This window comes from Vipera ursinii (assembly GCF_947247035.1).
Source record: "Vipera ursinii genome assembly, chromosome: 3".
Taxonomy (NCBI): domain Eukaryota; kingdom Metazoa; phylum Chordata; class Lepidosauria; order Squamata; family Viperidae; genus Vipera; species Vipera ursinii.
Window position 1 is genome coordinate 85,033,892 of NC_139516.1, and position 21,291 is coordinate 85,055,182.

The 21,291-nt window shown below is 37.6% G+C and overlaps 1 protein-coding gene across 1 annotated transcript in view; it reads left to right on the forward strand.

The window, feature by feature from the left end:
* Positions 1-21,291, forward strand: part of DPYD (dihydropyrimidine dehydrogenase) — a 597,578-nt gene that overhangs the window by 469,134 nt on the left and 107,153 nt on the right. The window contains exons 17-18 of the mRNA XM_083361143.1: positions 3,203-3,323; positions 6,646-6,765. Of these exons, the coding sequence (XP_083217269.1) occupies positions 3,203-3,323; positions 6,646-6,765 (241 nt within the window). The remainder of the gene's footprint in view (positions 1-3,202; positions 3,324-6,645; positions 6,766-21,291) is intronic.

The window sequence follows — 21,291 nt, forward strand, 5'->3', positions numbered from 1 at the left end:
CCCTATTAGAAATATTGGAATACATATTGATATTTTTACTGGTACAGATGCACTTTTTGTACTTTTTAAACTTTTCCCTCCTCTAGGAACCAAAATGTCTAGCACTGCTTTTAATTTAGTAGTAAAACTGAAAAGGAATTTGAGACAGTGTTTTATTTGTAAAAACAGAATTGTCAGGGGATGGGGAACTGGACAATTGCCATCTCTTCTATAAATTTTTCCTTTTCATATTAGGCTATGCATGTGTGAGAGAAAAATAAAAAATGTAGGGGTAAGGCAACATTTACCCACTGAACAAAGAGAAGTTATTTTACTATATTGTTGGCTAACAATTAAAGCAAAATAATTTTGCATATCATCATCATCATCATCATCATCATAGAGTTGGAAGGGACCTTGGAGGTCATCTAGTCCAACCCCCTGCTCAGGCAGGAAACCCTATATCATTTCAGATAAATGGTTGTCCAGTTTCTTCTTAAAAACTTCCACTGTTAGAGCTTTCACAACTTCTGGAATTGATTAATTAATTGTCAGGAAATTTCTCTTTAATTCTAGGTTGCTTCTCTCCTTGACTAGTTTCCATCCATTGCTTTTTGTCCTGCCTTCAGGTGCTTTGGAGAATAGCTTGACTCCCTCTTCTTTGTGGCAGCCCCTGAGATATTGGAACACTACTATCATGTCCCCCCTCGCCCTTCTCTTCATTAAACTATACATACCCAATTCCAGCAACTGTTCCTTATACGTTTTAGCCTCCAGTCCCCCGATCATCTTTGTTGCTCTACTCTGTACTCTTTCTAGAGTCTCAATATCGTTTTTACATTAGGCGTTATAAAGTGGTATTATGTGATCTTGATCTATGCCTCTGTTAATGCGCCCTAGCACTGTGTTGGCTTTTTTGGCAGCTGCATCACACTGCTGGCTCATATTTAAATGATTGTCCACTAGGATTCTGAGATCCCTCTCACAGTTACTCCTATTGTAGTAACTACAGTTACTGCACTTGTAGGTATCAACAGGACACCTAGAAAAGACACTTGAGATTTCTCTCAAAATTATAGTAGGATGTTTGCTGACTAGTGGCCCAGCTTTCAGGCCTAGAACCTGTGTCCTGGAGAAGTAGAAGTTTAACCTGTACTTGTTTGCAATTTATTAACGTTGTTTGGGACTTTATGAAATTTGGACATCTCAATATAAGCCATCCTATAGAAGAGAACATACGTAGGTCAGGGTTGGTTGAACTGTGGAGTTGTCTAAGCTCAGAGAACACCAAGGACTCTGTAAATCATCTTTTCTCCAGGTAGCTTAAACCAATGCCGTGTCTGTATTTCCTGTCATTTTCCTGCCTTTGCTTTATAGTTTAGTTTGCTTATTGCTATTCCTATTTTATTTTGGGGTTTCAGATAACTTTTTTTTTACATATAAATATCAAATAATAAAATAGATATTGAAGATTTTAATATAATTTGTCAGTGGTTGTCAGAAGACTGACAGCCCCATTACCAAATTATAAAATAAAATAAAATGTATGTAATTAAAGAGCATTACTACTCCAGAGCCATTATCGACTGAAAGACCGCTGATTATCCTCTGAAGGCTGTCCTAGAAAGGTAGTGCTTCAAGATTTCTATTTCTGTCTTCAAAGAGTATATAAGTTGATCTCTTTTTTTCCCCTATTTAGCTTTTTGTCATCCTGAACTTTTCATCCAAGGAGATGAGTATTCAGGAAAGCTTTGACCCTGTCAAAATAATTGCTGGGAGGTTATTTTGTGGACAGGTGGGTGGAAGAGTAGTTAAATATCACCCTGCCAGCTAATTTAGGAAAAGGTTAATGTATATATCTCCAAACTTCTGATTTATATCAGGGCAGGAGGTTTTTTTTTTATCTTCCATAAAGCGACTCATGAATCAATTTTTCAGGATTTTTTTTAATCACACAATTGACACTCTTATACTGGACAGGGCTGTAATACAGAAAACTAGCTGAAGGACTGAGGAGATCTCAAGCAAGATGTCTTTCATGGACCATGCCTATTTTCGTAGAATCCCCATCATTCTGAATCTACTTGATTTCACAAGTTATAGCACTGGGGAAAAATGGGAATTGATAGGTAATCACAATTGATGTGAGATCAGGGATCAGGATGGTGATGCCAAGCCAATAACAAAGTCTTCTGCTACAAAAAAAAACCCAAAAAAACACCACCTGCATTAAAGTATGCAATAGCATTCTCCAATTGGTTTAATTTATAAAGTACATATACCCCCCAAAAAAAAATGCAAGAAAAAAAAATAATATTACTCAAAATTAGCCTATGTCCTGGAGCTGGCCAAATATTAACCAAGTCCAAACTGCTCAGCATCCCAAATAAACAAAGCCATTCTACAACCTTTAGAAAATATGTATATAATTCATTATAATTCCTTTATGTGATAAAGCAGCAAAAGCTGAAATAAAAGCAATTGAATGCAGTTAAACTAATCATGCTTTTATTGCATCGTCTTGACAAAATAAAATCTATTCCCATGATCAGATCCAAGTACTAAGTATTTCAGTGTAGTCATGATTAGCATGCTATGTATTGAACTATGGGGTACTGAATTTTGGCAATTTTCATCAAGAATCATGGCATCGGAGTTGATCTGGAGTGTGTTTAGAGTTGTTATTTTAGGTGATCAGTGAAGTAGAGTTCTTCTCTCCACATTTTTGTCTCTTTTAGGTGATGTATATTTCATTTCTGCTCCCTTCTTCTTCCTTCCCCCACCCTTAGAAAATAGGATGAGAGGCTGACAGGTGTATGTATTTGCAAATGGCAATCCATTTCAATTTCAAAACATGTATGGTCAATTGTTCTCCCATTGGGTGGAGGGCGGGGTTAGCATGTCTTAAATATCTTTCTCTAAGAAAAGTTGAGTCTGTTCCAATGGTTTTCTTCTGCTGATTTGTGTTGTTTTAAGATTCCAAAGTGCAGACTGTTTAATTCCACAACACACACATACACAAACCCCTTTTACAGTTTTATTCTGCTTTACAGTATAGTTTTTTTCATACTATTTAGAATGTTGACATAGCTTAAATTAATGAGGTAAAGCAGAGTATTGAAATATAATTATGCATTGAAAACTACAGGAAAACAGATTGTTGGAAAGTTTTGATAACATTACTTTTAATTATGCACTGTATTGATCTGACCTATTTGAACAGGATCCAGAGCTGGTACGCAACATCTGTCGTTGGGTGAGACAAGCTGTTCAGATTCCTTTCTTTGCCAAGCTGACGCCAAATGTCACAAACATTGTGAACATTGCGAGGGCTGCACAAGAAGGTAACATATTCAGACATATCCGCATTTCACTCTTTCTTAAAATTTGCAACTTGATAGATACAAAAGTAAAATGCTGTTCTGAGAAGTAGAGAACATAATAAAACTTACTCTTTCTCCCCCACTCCCTATTTCCTGAGCATGAAAATGAATGTGGAAACCATGGGTGAAACTACAAACTGAATCATACACTACTTGAAACTTCACCTACTAATTATACTTTTTCTTCCTTTCAGCGTTAAAAAAAGTTTAGAAGTTTTTGAGGAAGTTTTCCAGAAGTCCTCAGTGAGCTCAGTTTGTGTACAGACCCCAGTGTCTCAGTAGGGTAAACTTCCTTTATAATTGCCATGCACTCAATCACTGTTACTCCATAGCACAGCAATAGCATTTTAGACTTATATACGACCCTCTAGTGCTTTACAAAGGGACACGGTGGCTCAGTGGGTTAGGACGCTAAGCTTGTCGATCAGAAGGTCGGCAGTTTGGCGGGTCGAATCCCGAGTGCCACGTAGCAGAGTGAGCGCCTGTTACTCGTCCCAGCTTCAAAGCACGTACAAATGCAAGTAGAAAAATAGGGACCACTACTGTGGGAAGGTAACAGCATTCCGTGCGCCTTTGGCGTCTAGTTATGCCGGCCACATGACCACGAAGATGTCCTCGGACAAACACTGGCTCTTCGGCTTGAAACAGAGATGAGCACCGGCCCCTAGAGTCGGAAACGACTAGCACGCATGTGTGGGGGAACCTTTACCTTTACCTAGTGCTTTATAGCACCCTTTGGGCAGTTTCCAACCAAAGCATTATTTGCATATTTCACCCAACAAATTTACTAATCTCAGAAGGATGAAAGATTGATTCAATTTTGAGCCCCATCTGGATCAAACTCTGGGCTATGGTGTGAGCAGAGTTGGCCTGCAATACTGCATTCTAACCACTGCACCACCAGGGCTCCTTATGTACTATTATTTGACCCAAAGTGTAGATTGGCAAGCAAATAAATGGTCTGGATAGCTTGTTCTTCCTTGCTCCTTTCAAGCTTCCATTTTCTCTTTTGGGGCAAAAATCTATTCAGGGGCTCATGATAATGATTTCTAAGGTGAGATATGGGTCTTGGCAAGTATCCAGTTCTTCTAATTTTTAATACCACTTGCCCTTTTTATCATGCAGCTGCTGTTATTTATAATGCTGGTATTTTACATCAATATGCTTTAATTTAATTTATTAGTTGCTACAGCTGCCTATTCCAGGAGAGTCTGGATAGAGTAGTGCCCTCAAAGCAGTAAAGATTATTAAAATAATTAAAACCTTCATAAACAGACAACTTGGACTAAAACAGTTAGAACAATAAGCCATACGACAGTACAACAGGGGCCCCAGCTATACATAACAACCACAATTAAGCCCAGAGCTGGAAAGAGAACTTGGTCTTAAAGGATTTCCAGGAGTCCAGGAGAATCAGTGCCATCTGAAAGCTTGGGAAGATGCTGTTCCAGAGGACAAGGGGCCATGATAGAGAAGGTACATATTTTTTGGTCCCACAAGATGGCAACACTGATTTTTTTCAAACTGTTCCATGGAACTCTAGGGTTTCATAAGAACTTGATGGAACTATGGTATATGTGAAATGAAGATTTTATTACGGTTCATCGCGCCATATGTTCACACTTAAGTTGGCATTTTTGTCCACCTATCAAGTCCTTCCCAAGAACCTAATAGGATAGGCATATGTAGAAGTTGGGTGGTGTTACAAATATTGTTGCAGGATATAAGCCGTTCTGAGCAAAGCTGCCTTTTCCAATTGATTGATGGTGATTTTCTCAATGGCGACGGTGTTCAAGTGATGCTCCAGTTGTTTTGGGATTGAATCCAAGGCACCTATTACTATAGGTTCTTTGTTTTGCCACAGTCATTCGATTTCTATTTGCAGGTCTTTGTATTTTGTCATCATCTTCTTCAATTCTTCCTCTTAGAAGAAAAGCTGAAAAACCTTCTGTAAATGTGGAACGTAGTCGGTACACTTCCCTGTTTCTCATCTTCATGAAAATACCAAATATATGATTGGCCCATTTGCACATGCAGTCACTTTTCAGTTTTTTAGATATCATATATGTATTTCCCCAAAATATATGATTTCAGGTTTCATGTATTGCTTTGTACCTGTATTGACCTAAGTGAAACTTCCCTACATGAATCACCAACTCAAAGCTGTCTAAGAATGACAGTTTCATCTGTGTTCACCACTCTTCATTCCAGAAGCGAATCTTACTTAACAATTCACCATTCCACTGGATTATCACAATCAACCTGCTTTGAGGATCTCTTTCTGTTTCATTGAATGGCCATCTGTCTCACCCTGACCCTGGAAACAACATAAAGTGGGAGCTACTGATACAAAACTGAAAATAGGGCATAGCAAAGGCACAGTGAGAAGGGGGGTGGGAGTAGACTTGAAGCCAGATGCCATTACACTTAATTGGGAGGAGGGAAAGTTGACAAGGGAGTTGAAAGGAAGAAGGACAGAAGGAAAACAAAGTAAGAGATAAGAGACCCCACCTCCCTGTGGACTGACAGGAAAGTAAACTGCGAGTGTGAGAACGTACACTATGAATCAAGCTTAGTTAGGAGAAATATGGCCTACGACGTAAGGGTAGAGTGGATAAGAATAGGGCCTCCTCGCACTGTGTGTTTATTGGTTTAATTTATATCACACATTACACCTAACTGCTTGCAAGGGATTAAAAAATGCCTCAGCTTCAAAAGAACATTTGCCAGCTCTTCACTGTCCCGATTAGGGCACGATAAAACCACTGGTGAGTCACACACCTGTAGAAAAGCGAATCTGTAGTGAGTTGATTGAAAATAGAGATGACGCCCTTAGCATTTAAACAAATTAATAACCATTAATGTAAATTACATGTTCTTAACAGCCAACAATAATAGCTTGCCTGTGATCTTTCTTAGAAGCTGGAGGTACAGTTTCCTTGCTTAATCATTAGGGTCATTTGTAGTGTGTGTGTGTGTGGGGGGGGGAGTGTTGCATCAATCTGTCTGTCAACTAGAAAAATCCTTCAGGCCACTTCATTCATTCCGTACAAGATCATGTGATTATTAGCACTTAACAGCTAACCTGTGAAAAATGTACATCAGGATTTACAATGAATGTTTCAAACTCTCTCTGAATGTTGAAAATCATCTTAACACAATGACGATGATACTTTTTTTAATAGCTAGAAATCTTCGTCATCTAATTAGGACTACCATGTAACCATTTCTGCAACTTGCTGTGCTAACGTGCTTATTAAAACTACCACTAAATTTATTGTAGGTGGGGCAGATGGTGTTACAGCCACCAATACTGTGTCAGGGTTGATGGGACTGAAGGCGGATGGCATGCCTTGGCCTTCTGTAGGGCAGAGCAAAAAGACCACCTACGGTGGAGTATCAGGTAGGTATTGGTTTTTCTTATTAAAAGTCCCTTCTTTGAGGCCTGGAACCAGCAAGAGATGCCGTTAATATGACTGCATTATTGCGCCCATTGTATTTTTAGGTTTGTTGCTGGTCAGAGTTTGCTAATAACCATGACAGATGGAACAGATTGACTGTGAGCGCTCATGGGCTGCCCTTTCCTGAACGGCGAAACGTTGCAACCCAATTTTACTGATAGGGTCAATCCTGAGTAATGGAGGAAGTCACTTTTCTCTTATGACCCACATTTTTCCTGGGATTTTTCATTCTGTCATAGTTGTCAGGGTGCATGTTAGACAGGGGCTAATCAAAGGGCACTGGAAGAAGACAAAAATAAACATCCCGAAACGGGAAGCTTGGTGGAATTTTTAATAGGGTGCGGTCCCTACTGTGATCTCCCTTCTTAACACATTTCATAAACACGTTGACTCTGCTACATCCCCCAAACTTCACTGATCTGATATTTTCCCATTTTTCTCCCTTTGCGATACATACACCAAACTGCTCCATGGAGTGGATTCCAGCATAGATCGTTATTTTAAGTCCTCTGATGGGGGAGGGAGGGAAAGTTGGTGGAAATAATGGGGAGCTTTATTTTCACTGATGGATTAATCTGTTTGACCCCATGGCCTCGGCTGCTGTGACACCATGAACCTGGGCCTGCAGAGACAATGCCCCGAGCTTCTGGACTGTAGTGGTATGGAGATTAGTCTCCTTGGAGATATAAACAGTGGTAAATATTCATAGCATAATGGTATCCTGCTGTTTGAGCAAAATGCAGCTGAATCAGGCCAAATAGTATGTAGTAGAAGCCAGACAGACAAAAGAAAACAGCCTTCTTTCAAGCAGTTCTATTATTCAGATAAACACTTTCTATTTTAAAAGGAGCATTTAAAATAAATACGTAAAGTACATAAAAGCAGACACTGGATTACTTAAACCAGTTCCTCTCCCACCCCTGTGGGAAGTTAGGTATGGTGGGGGAGGTTGGCAGAGATGCAAAAAGAGTGACAGGGAAGGCAGAGAGAATGCACTTGCATACTCCGGGGGTTTAAGTACTTCCTGCGTTTTATTATCCCATTTCAATTTTTTTCCAGGCTGCCATGTTGACAGCAAAAGAATAAAAGAGGTCACCAAGGGTGCTGAGCATTAAAAATTAATAAAAGAACTATTGCAGTAGTATTTTATAGAAGTAACGTGATTTAGTGCTATGTGGTTTTCCCCTCACTTTCATTCATTTCAAACTGCCATTTCTGAATATTCCTTTATCGCTTGGCCGTCCAATAAAACTATAAAATTGCTGTATTATGAAAAGCATGTCCTCCGTGCCACAAATTTAAAGCATGTTTATAGTACCGATTATAGTGGCACCTGAACCCTTTATCCTTTTCCATGCCTGTCCCTATTTCCATAGTAAAGCTCTATTTTCATGGTTGAAAATTCATTTCATTTACAGTATTTACAGGGGAGATATATATGCTTGCCATTTGAAAAGTCCCAGTCTGTGAGAGGTAAGGGAAATTTCTCCTCCAAAATTCAGAATAATGGCATTTTGCAATGTAGTTTTAAGACTTTAACATTCACACTATTAACAAATGATGTGTGGATGGGAGGATAAAATTAACAAAGCTATAGTATCTAGCCAAATCACCATAAAGCCCCACTGGTTTCAGTGAGAGGTAGATCACCTAATAAATAACTCTAAACTCAACTCTGAAAATTGGTAGATTTAGGAAACTAAAGGAATGAATAACATTCCTAATATTTCAAAAACATGCACAGTTAGGAAAGTGATAAAACAATTTCAAACAGAGAGGCATGCATTGTTGGTCTATTCGCTTTGTAAAGAGTAGACTGGGATGTCAGGGAGAGATGAAAGTCGCAAGGGTTTCCAAAGTTACTGTCAACCCCCTGGCTGTTTCGGATAAACATGTCACTCATGTTATATAAACATAATTGAGTGGTTTAAGGGAACTTCTGTCCTTTCTCCCTGCTTCTATATAGAGACCAAACCTAGAAGGTTAAAAAAAAGGTAAATGAATTTTATTCCACTGGTTATTGCTGACTATAGGGGGCAGTTCTCATCTCCATTTCAAGACCATTGAGCCAGCACTGTCCCAAGACATTTCTGTGGTCATGTGGCCCACATGATGTCATGGAGTGCTGTTACCTTCCCACTATAATGGTACCTATTTATCTACTCGCATTTGAATGCTTTTGAACTGCTAGGTTGGCAGGAGCTGGGACAAGGAACGGGAGCTTACCCCTTAATGTGGCAAATCTGGACTACCGGCTTTCTAGCCAACAAGTCCGGCATCTTAACCGCTGAGCCACCACACCACCCACTTAGAAGGGACACACACACACACACACACACACACACACACACACACACAAAGAACTTCCGTAGGAATTTTCAATTTTTCCTGCCAAGGACTGGCAGTATTTCTAATATGATCTCCCCAATGGGTCATCCACAATTCTGCCAACTTCCAAATTTCAAAAAAGAAAGAAAGAGAAAGAAAGAAAGAAAGAAAGGAAGGAAGGAAGGAAGGAAGGAAGGAGAAAGAAAGAAAGAAAGAAAGAAAGAAAGAAAGAAAGAAAGAAAGAAAGAAAGAAAGAAAGAAAGAAAGAAAGAAAGAAAGAAAGAAAGAAAATGTCAGGAAAGCTAAAACTCGAATTGAACAGAGGTTGGTAAAGGATCTTAAGAAAAACATGCTGATCGTTTGGACCAGGGGTCTTCAACCTTGGCCCTTTTATGACTTCTGGACTTTAACTCCAAGAATTCCTCAACCAGCGTGCCTGGCTGAGGAATTCTGTGAGTTGAAGTCCACAAATCATAAAAGGGCCAAGTCTGAAGACCTCTGGTCTGGACTATCGCTCAAGCATTATAATGCAAAATTCTGGACAATGGGTGATGAATGCCAGTGCAATATTAGGCTGCAGCTATAGAACAGTTTCTAAATCATGTTAACTGTTTCACTTTATTCTGTAATGGTTAGACCCACACACGAATAGTTTGGCAGAACTGTGGCCTGTTTGTGTCTCCCACTGACACCATTTACTTAGGAAATCATTCGTTGGCAATTCTACTTTCTTTTCCATAGGAAAGGGTGGATGAGTTCACCTGTATCCCTGAGATCCTGAACTTGCTTCTTTAATCTTCAGAACATGTGGTGGTGTTCTTTGCAATGCCGTTTCTTCTCAGAATGGTTAGCATGAAGCGATCGCGCTCAGTAAATGCAGATGATCTACAGCCACATCTTTCCTCCTTGCAAAAGACATACATTTCATGAGCAGATCAATCCAATCAGAATGTTGGGGCAATGCCTCATAACATAAGGATTCCTCTCTCAGTCTTCTTGCAGAACACCATCAATCTATCTCCTCAAAGTCTGACTCTTCTGTGAAAGTTTGGGAATTTGATTTAGTTCCAAAGGTACAGGTTGTATTTCATAACACTTGCTTATGGTTATTACCTTTGCCTACTGGGCTTATTCCTTTGTTTTATTGTATTCATATAGAACTGTATTTCCTCTTTCAATTCCTGTCCTTCGTTTCATTTCGGGGAGGTGTACTCATTCAGCTGCAGCGTGGCTACTTCCTATTTCTGTGTTTTGACTTTTTCGTGAAGGACTACTACAAGCTTGAACTTGCTGCAGATGCATGGCAGGAAAACAAATATATCACAAGCAGTAAAATCCATTTTTTAACAAATCCTGTCGGTTCATTTTCACCATTGCTTTCTTAAGCTATTACCAATAGAAATAATCAATTTTTCAGACTCTCGGGTTACCTGAATACCTATTGTCCCCATTCATAGGGGGGGAAAAAATAAGAATTTCTCCCTGAATAACTCTACCAATTTTTTTATTAGTTCACCCACTTTGCTCTTTTTTTTTAAATGGCTGCTTTTTATTCCCCATGCAATCTTTTCAGTAGTCTCTGTTCCCTCGATAGATAACAGTATCCAAACCCCCATAATGGGAACTGGGAGCTCTTAAAACAGACAAATGAAATCAGCAGCTATTCAGGATATGACCTACTCACACTACATAGCTATAAACACATACAACTCCTTTTGTTGCCTTCAAGTCAGTGTTTGTTGCCTTCAAGCTATTGCCTGAACTAGTCCCAGCAATTTTCCTAGCAAGATTTCAGAAGTGTTTTGCCATTGCCTGCTTCCCAGGGCTGAGAGACATTGACTGGTCCAAGGCCCCCAGCTGGCTTTGTTCCTAAGGCTGGAGCAGAACTCAGTCTCCTAGCTTGTAGCCTGAGGCCTTAACCATTGCACCAAACTGGCGCTCAGTGTTTCTAATGACTCTTCAGTGTCATTGTTGCAGAATCAGCAGATCAGTTTTCTGAAAAAGCTGACATAAGTTATCTGTCCAGGTATTTCTGATTAATAGAGGGCTAACATATTGCTATATGACTTTCAAAACATGGCAAAAGCTCAGGAGTTCAGAATAAATACTTTTAAAAGGTAGATGTGCCATGTACACAAGCCCTTCCTTCAATATTATTCTGTCACCAAAGACATTTCAGAACTGCACAGGTTTCATCATACTTGGTTATATACCGGTATGTGAATAGATTTTTAAATAAGCAGCAATTAAATTTGCCTCCTATTTTTCCCTAAGAATACCAAAGAGAACATATCCACCTTTTTTTTTTTGAAGATTTCCATTTAGAAGGATTTATAGTTCAAACTGTCTCACTGCAATTCTTTCTATGTTATGCAATTGTAACTACAAATTGTTCTATAGTTGGGGAGCCTGCTGTTTGCATTCTACTATGCTATATTTTGTATTACTGAAATAAATTATTCTAACAGGATTAGTTCTAAATTATAGATTTGTAAAAGTAATATAGTGTGCATTACAGTAGTGGTGGGTTTTAATAGAAAAGCCTGTATTCCAGAATCAAATGATAGTTAAGTAATATCAGTAAATAATTAAAATATTATTCAGGTTTACTCATCCTATATGATGAGTTAGTCATATTTTATAATAGGATCATAGATCTCATTCCTCAGAGCATACACAATAGAATTATTATTTTATTTCTAAAAGCTTTGGTAGAAATCAGAGCATTATTCGTATTACTTAACATAAAGTTTATTTTTAGTTCATTATATGAAACACGGACAATGTGAATTCTCCAGGCTGGTATATTGAGAGCAAGATCTGCCGAACAACAAAGGATATATGTGTTTCAGTATGTGGGATAAACTCATTCTAAAAAATGCAATCCATCTAGAATTACATTTGTTCCTGTACTGTTTCAGCACTTTCAACTCTTTAAAAATACATTTCCTTTGCCATGGTTTTAATTGCTAATTAATGCTTAGCATGGGCTCTAATGTATATTTTGCCTTTTTGGATTTTTTTCTTTTCTAATTTTTTAACCTCTTTAAACGTTTGCCTGAGTTAAGGGTATAGATCGAATAAATAAACTGATCTATGTTCTAGCAACTTTATTCTTCCATTTTAGGTGATACAGATATTTTGCATAAAAATATGTAGACCATGGATCATTACCAGCTAAATCCTTGTTCCTGAGACATATGTACTTGCTTCCTTTTGGAAGCATAGATAGGGTAGCTTACATTGTTTACCCAAACGATTTATATTTCAAGCTCTGTCAGAGTTAAGAGGTATTTAGTCTGGGCAAGGTGTCCAATTCTATGATGCTTAAACATTGTCTAAATTAAACAGAACTTCATTTTAATTTTGCATCAGCAACTTGTATCTTCACTTACTCTGTGTGCTGTTCTACCAAGTATGAAAAGGATGCCTCCTTCATGTAATCTGCAGTAGCAAAACTGTCTTAGTCATGAAAAAGTTGGCTGAACATTTCCATTCACATGCATGGATGCCCACACATAGAGACTGTATTGACTATTTGGAAAACATTTAATGAAATGTTATTTTAAAAGTGCATCAGTCCAGAGTAAACCCACATACACAGAGAGACATTTTGAATTTTGACATCTACATTCCTAATATATAAGACCTGGAGACTTGAAATTTCTGGGTTTTTTTCCCCACTTAGTATGTTGGTCTTTCAAATTGATAACTTCTGGAAGGGTATTTTTGTTTATTTGTTTGGTAAACTAGTTTGTAGTTAAAATTAACAGTCATTTATAATCTTTTTGGGTTTTCAGTTGTTAAAACAGTTGATATACCACCTCTTCCCAAGAGACTGGGTGGTTTACGCCCATGAAACTACAATGAAAACAATCAGTAATCAATAAAATTCATATTCCCCATAGAACCCAGCCTGGCGAGGGGGAAAGCAGAAGCGGGACTTAGCCTGGATTCATTGCACAATCCCAAAAGGCCTTGGACCAGCCTCCCAAATTCCTTGGAGACTTATCTAATTGTTCCTAGGAGTAGGATGCCAATCTGAGGAGATGTATTATAGACAGAACATAACAAAGTAGTTAGCTTGAATTCTGCACATGTGGGTGTGGTTGTTCACACCTGACAATAACAGAACATATAAATCCAGAACCTAATCCAGCAGTCCTACCATTCTTAATTCCAAAACCTTAACAGAACAAAAGTATTTTGACTACCTTTCTAAAAATCTCTAAGATACGAGCTATTCCAACCTTGGGAAATAACAAGGTTATTCACAACACTGGAGCTTCAACAGAGACTTGTCTCCATGCTCCCACCTTTTTAATCTCAAGTGGGCTTGAAACCAAAAGCAGCACCTCCTGAAACAGCAAATAGGATGAACAAATTCTGCTTGAAGGAGTTGGCCTCAAATATAGCTGGAAGCCAAGCCATTCCTGTAAGGCTTGTATGTGTAAGCATTAGCATTTTGGATTACTTTTATTGGCAAATCTTATAGGCAAGCAAAGTAGAACCCTTTAAAATGTGTTATTTGGCTCCAATAACTGCATTTTGAATTAAAAGCAGGTCCAAAACACTGCATATGGTAGAAGTTTAAATTAAAGTTAAATCAGGCTTCCCATCTTAAAAAGAACTGCAGCTAGCCACCAGTTAAAACTAGAAAAAAATAAGATCAAGCAGGGACCATGCATGCAGGAAGACCCCCAAGTTTTGGACCCACTCCTTAGGGAAGCTGTGATCCCATGCAGAGCCAATATAGAAGATAGAATAGCAAATTTATTTATTGCAAAGTGTGGCTTTTTCTTGCTGGGATTCATTCTCAACATGTTTTTTCCCCCTGTCATTTTGGTTCATCCCAGGATAATGAAGTAAACTTGATTATCATAAACATGTGGATAGTATCCCATTCTGAACTGAAAGATAATACCTTCCACTAGTTAAAAGAGGACCCAGCAATATTTTGTACAGCCTGAATACACATGTGAGGTGAATGCACAAACACTATTTTATACTGCTTTAATATTTCAAACAAAGTAATACTAGCATTCACCAATTTTTTTTTAATATTTAACCAGTATCTATAATTTTACAAAAGAGTCTTTGGTAGTAGTGTATTTAATCCAATAAATAATAAGATATTAAAGTCACATTGTTTGCTTGGGGAGAGGAAGAGCAATCCTTTTGACTTGGGAAAAATCCATCACAGATTTGGAGACTATGTTACTGCTGGATAATAAAAATAAAAGGCAGTTGTCTTTAGTTGAGAAGCTAATATAGAAATTATACTTTAAATCAACTTTTCCAAAGACCAATTTCAATTAATGTCAAAAATGTACATATATAATGAAACATGAAAATTATGTTCGTACCCTTCCATAGCGTATATACACTCTTCTAACACTGGAAAAACATAAATCATTAGTAAGAACTCTCTCACCTTAACAAAGCTTTACTAGGCAGAGTGTGAGGATTCATTAATCTCTAGCCACTCTTTCCACAACTAGTGGGCATGTTTTTCAACTATTTTGGTTGTCTGATATCTTAAAAGCATGCCTTGAATTAATATCTGCTTTGGTTTTTAATAGCCTATTAATCAAGGATTTATATTTTTCACTCTTTGGGGAAATTTATGATACGGTTAACTAAGGAACAGTCATATTTTAAAGGTTAATCATACTCCTTACTTGCATCACTTAATTTCAGAGGAACTACTTTGTTCTCATGAGTAGTCGTAAAAATATTTAAGCATTTGTGTAATGCTTTCCAGAGGAATTGTGCAAAAATGTTCCAGTCTTAAAACAAAACACTCAAACTCCATAGATTTTATTCCAAACCTGAGTCAAAACACACAGGTTTGATCCTGTTTTTCAGCAGCATTATTTTAAATATTCCAGCTGTTCCAACTGCTGCAATTGATGCACTGCTTTGAAAGCTGCGATTCAGTTATTTATCTATTATTTCCACACAAAAAGTGTAAAACCTCACCTTTAAAGTTAGAGCAGCTAGTTCCATCTCTTTTCCTACTGGGTATGGTATGATCTAAATAATCTATTATGGAGGAAGGTTTAGAAGAAAGCAGCTATTATCTAAACACATGTTTAGAATAAATGTTGCTGGTGATAGACATTATTCCTGATTCACCAGGTTAGACAGGAAGCTGCTACATCTTTATGCAGAGAAAATACTGTCTGGCTTTTTGAAAAGATGGTTGATTTTTTTTTATATAAAAATGTCTGCCATGCAGTTGCCTGCCTCCTTCCCATCCACTTCCCTACTAATACTTCTTTGCTACAGAGAAGGTAGCATTCATGGGTCTTCATGTGAAGATGGCATTATGCTTTCTGCTTTCTTTTGCGCATAAGTAGCTCTAAGGCAACTGGAAAGGTGTGTGCATTATGCAGGTGTTGTTAATGTTGTCGAAGTTACCAGGTTGTAAAATATAAATGTAAAAGCTGTGTTTGTGGAAATTGAGCGTGTGGGCAATATGCACCGTGGGTATGAACTTGTGTTTTGCAATGTTGAGCTTCTAGGGTGTATGCTAAAATGATGATAGTTTTTGTTGATTTGTTGAACACTGCTGCCTAGCAAATGCAGTAGTGTGAATATAGAACATTGTTTTTACTGCTATTAGTCCTGTTATTCATGCACTAGCTTAAGGACATTTTTTCCCAGCTACTCCTAGTAGAAATAATCACATCAATCCAGCAAATGTGTTGTACTTTCCTGAGGAAAATTGTGCCAGTTAAACAGGCTACAAAAAAAAAAAGCTCTGGCTAAAGCTTTGTATCCATTGCACTTTATAGAGGAAATCGCCAACTCAGAATATTCTGGTAGAACATTTTACTGTTTTGTCCTATCTAACTCAAAATAAAAAATATTTTCCCAGTTTTTCAGCCTTTGCTACATGTACATATTTTGACAGCACTGCTGTCCTTTTAGTAGCACCGCAGCTTAAGTGAGCATAATACTGTAAGGCATTACTACCGAGTGAAAACTTGGCAGCCACATCTTGCCAGTAGAATGGTTATTGAATGGCTTTATAGCTGAAACACATTCACACCATTGGAATTTCAGCCCAGAACTTCCTGACTCATAGTTCAAAGAAGTTCTTTCACAATACAACTTCTATTACATATCTGCTGTTCCTTCCAAATAACAATAACATAAGTTATTTCCTCTAAAGTTATTAGAAGTCTGATTTGGAATACATATTTTAAGGAAGAGAAAATTAACAGTGCTTCTTAGTGGTCTCCTGACTGTTTTGTTGCCAACAAGATCAGAAACCCCACATTTTAAAAACTTTATCTATGGGTGCCTATCATCCTCAGTGGAACTTTTTAAAATGTCGAAAGGAACTTTTAACCTCAGAGTTTAAAAATCATGGAACACTCGAAGTACATTCACCTGCTGCCAAAAGTCTTAGTTTCTGTCATGAAGAAAAGGTTAAAGTTATATGTTTGCATACACAAACAAATGCATAAAATTTCTTTTCTGGAATTTTCTAGAAGGAAATATTTTTTTCTATACAATCATAGCATAACATTGGGATTTTGATTTATCCTTCATAACATATTTGCATTCTATTTGTATAACACATGAAATTAGGAATAACAGAAATAATGGTGGTTTGAAATAATACCTGCAATGACAAATCATGGTTTGCTCATGGCTAGTGAACCAGAATTGGAGGTTGTGGTTCCGAATGTATTGCATAGTATGATTTTTGTTACCTATGGTTTGGCACAAGTACTGAATTGCTGAGCCAAGGACAAAGATGGAGCTTAATAACTTAATAACTGAACAGATAGACAGGAAAAGCGAACAAGCAATTTTGGCCCAGGATTCCAAGAATACATCTGAAAACTAAAATCAAGTTTTAGGGCTTCAGTTTGGCTCTTGTGCTTTAACAACATTTTAAAAAAAGAATTCAGTTGGTTAAGGTTACATATGTTTTTTTATTTGTTTTGCTTTGCAAGTCCCTAAACAATTAGCAATGTTAGATGGTCAGAATTCACCACACCCAACCTGTGAGGATGCTTATTTATTATCTTATCAGTGTGTGCCCATTAAGTGGAATTATCTGGATGAAAGCTATTTTAATTTATAAAAAACATAAATCAGGGGTGTCAAACTGCGGGCCCACGGGCCAGATGTGTCATGCCAAAACTGTGCCTACCCCATTGCCGGCAATGGAAAAAAAGTCACAATATGTTGCGGCACATCACGTGAAGTTGCGAGTTTGACACCCCTGGGGTAAAGGGTTAAAGAACACACAATCTATAAATAAATTTCCAAATGTAAGTTGGACTCTTTAAAAATGGATTCTAGGGAAACAGAAGGAATATGTCTGGCAATTGTGTCCTGCCAGCTCTATACCCATTTCACCATTCTCTTGAAGGGCAAGGAGAGGTAACAGATATGGTGGACCCAATCCAGCCAAAATTCTTATATTGTTTTCTTATATTGTTTCTTCTTCTGTTTCATCTAATCTCAATTATTCCCATTCACAAAAAAGAATAAGAGAAAGGTAAAGCAAACAAGAAGTTGAATATTACTATATGGGTCATCAGAATAACAGAACAGCTTATTTTAGAATGTATAACTAAGAACAATCCACTCCTGTCTAGTGAGCACTGCAGCTGGTACATTAACCTAAGATGATTAAAGGTGCTTATAATTATCATGTTAAATCTCATGTTTGGTGTTAGTTACTAGAATAGATCCAGGAAGTCCTACTGCAATGTTCTGCGTCAAGTATATTCCTCATCAAAGAGGAATATTTTACATTTGTAAACAGGGAAAAAACAACAACCATAAAATAAGGATTAATTCCATATATATTTTGCATATTATGTGAATCCACCTCAATTTTGTCTTCACACAACCTTTATCAGTAAGATTCGGTAAAAGAAGTGATGAACTTAATGACAGGATGGAGATTTCAATCACCTCTTCTTTCCCAAGTGGGGAAATCAGAAGTTACTGTATGATATATTGGCCCTCTCAGTCCAGATTGTGCATTACAAATTGGCTAATATTGTGACTTGACAAACTCATCTGATTAACCCTATAATATGATAAAAGTGGCTCACTGGATTAAGTAAGATTTATTCCCAGATAAACAAGAATTGGAATATAGTCTAAATTTCCTTATTTGGGGATAATGGTTAAGTTAATGGGCGAAAAAAAGACTGTATTTTCCATACTTAATCTTTGGACTATTGTGTGCACATATTGGAGAATTAAGTTCAGAAAATAAACCTGGAGCTTCTGAAATGCTCAAAACACAGTCTAATTTAATTTATTTAAAACAGATGTTCCACAAATAGCATGATTTGATTCCATTAAAGTAGATGTTTGTGGGTCCTATTTCTGGGTTCTGCTTTCTAGCATTGGAGAAACATATTACCTGAAAGATTTTGTTTTAAATTCAGTGTGATACATTTTTTTAACCAGACTAGTTGTTTTCATGAAATAGATTTCTTAAAAATCTATAGAAACTTCCTTGAAACTGTATTGTGTTTCTAAACCACACACCCTCCAGTCCACAGAAAAATCTCTCTCCACAGAATGAGTCCTTGGTGCCCCAAAAGTTGGGGACCTCTGTTCTAAACCTTTCATAAAAGTTGAGGAAATTTCTAGCAAGCAGTGACTTATGATATCCCTTCTTGTGAGTGGGAAAACTAATTACTGGAGCAATTCTAACCATATAGGACAAGTGGGAAAGTTGATAAGCCAAAAAACAAACAAACAGATTTTTCAAATTATTTTGGGGCAATTGAGATATGTCATATACAGATGGCAAAAGGCAAGTAAAATTGTAGAGGGATGCAGTGTTCATTATATTTAATTTAATTTAATTTAATAATTTAATTTGTATACTGCCCTTCTCCCGAAGGACTCAGGGCGGTGAACAGGGCAATACATAATAAAAAACAGGATACAAAAATTAAAAAGTGATTAAACAACTATGCCCGTAGTAATTGATACATATTAAAAATTAAAACTAATTATAAAAAACCCAACCCCATCCCGTCAGACCAGGCCAGCTTGTTCAAAAAGGAAGGTTTTGAGATTGCGCCGGAAGGAGTGAAGGTCAGGGGCCATCCGGAGCTTGACCGGTAAGCGGTTCCATAGGTCTGGCGCGCCCACAGAGAACGCTCTCCCCCTGGGGGCCACCAATTGGCATTCTTTGATCGGGGGCACCCTAAGGAGGCCCTCTCTGTGGGAGCGCACTGGACGGAGGGAAGTTGACGCCGGCCGCAGGTGTTGCCGTAGGTAATCCGGACCCATGCCATGAAGGGCTTTGTAAGTCATCACTAACACCTTGAACCTCAGTAAGAAGGTATATATTTTTAATACGAATAGTTTCAAGAGAATCTGGAAAAGTCATTCAGAAACTTAGTGATTATATACTAAGCAGAAAAAAATTAAAAAAAACAAATACTGTAAGCAAGTTTTATAGAAAAAGACAAAGAACAAAACTGCATAGTCATATGGAACAAATAATAAAAAGGGTGTCATACGATCCATGTGATGCTGTCACTCCTTAGCCTACTTATCCAGTCCCCCAGTATATTTAGAACACCACCAAGGGACACCAACTAATATTCTTGCCTTTGCCTCTTATCATTGCATCCATCTTCTCCCTCAACCACTTATTGTATCCTTTCCTTAAGAGTACTAGTAACATGGTATGCCAGGGCTTTAGATAAATAGGGGGCCCCTGAGGATGTGCAGATTAAGACTGAAACTGAATAGGATTAGCCACACTTTCCCCAATTCATCTAGTTCCAATACATTTCCCTTTGTATCTGTGAAAAGAGCCTATAATTCAGCCGAAGTTAAATAAGTTTAAGTACCACTAATTTCAATTAGTTTCCTTACATTGGAATCAGTATAATTTAAACAATACTTAATTCTGTCCAGTTTGTAGTCTTGCTTTAGAAGCAATTATTTAAATAAAGTAAAACTGAAAGGGAAAGAAATTAAGTGTCTAATTCAGTAGCAATTTCCATGTTTAAATGGTGTGACAGAAGATATATAAAACACAATTGTTTTGTCCATCACCTCAAATAAAAGATGGCAGCTGAAATATCCCTGTTATGGTTTCATATGGAAAAAGAATCATTTAAAAATAAATGCCGAATTTTGCTTTAATTCTTTTTCAAATAATGTAATCAAACTGTCCCCAGGAAAATATATTGATAAATATATCATACAAGTGATTTGCTACATATACACACACGCACCCACCTTTAGATGTATTGTACCTAAACAGACCTCCGCACACACCTTCACAGTGCTTTTATTAATAGATAACATACATGTCAACTTCCCAGAAATTGATTGAATGGATTTGATAAGTCACAGCTGTTTTGATCCTCTGATACTGCACTTGGTGAAGACTTTGTGGGATGCAGTGAAAGGAGGAGGAGGAGGAGGAGAAGGAGCTTACATTTTCCAACTCACGAGTTGTTTATTGATTATGTGATGTCAGCTGTAGTCATTAGACATGAATCGAAATTTAGCTATTGTGAGACAGGAAATGTATGTGATATGCATGCGTGTAAGAGCAGAGGGTACAATTCAGCTCTGTTAAAATCAATGGGGCTCATACAATTTATTTTAGTGGGAGGTAAATTGCACCTGGAGAGAAAATCAGAGAGAATAGAAGAGACCACATGAAAAGCCTATTTTACAGAGCAAGGCCACAAAAAAAAAGCCTACTCAGAGAGCAGGGCTGCAACACAAATCTGATATGATTTTAATTTGGGGCTATTATTTCTCTTAAGTGGAGCTCCCTCATTAGAGCGGCTCATTTACATGTATTATGTACACAGACTTACACAGAATTTGCTTTATTCTCTTACGGTAGTCCTGCCTGCTGGCTCAATTCTTCTATTCCACCCCCACCCAGCTCGGCACTGATCGGAGCAGAAAGAGACCAGAGCCTTAATAATAGATTTTTGACAGTGAGCTGGCTTGTTACCTGCCCTACACTAATCCCCACTGTTCGTGTTTGCTTCATGGCAACAAAGCAGACAGAAGGAAAATGCCAAGTGGTGGAGTTTGAGGTACAGCCCTGCCATAGCTTGACATTTCAGCAGAATAGCAGTTTATGAGATGCATAATTTTTCATT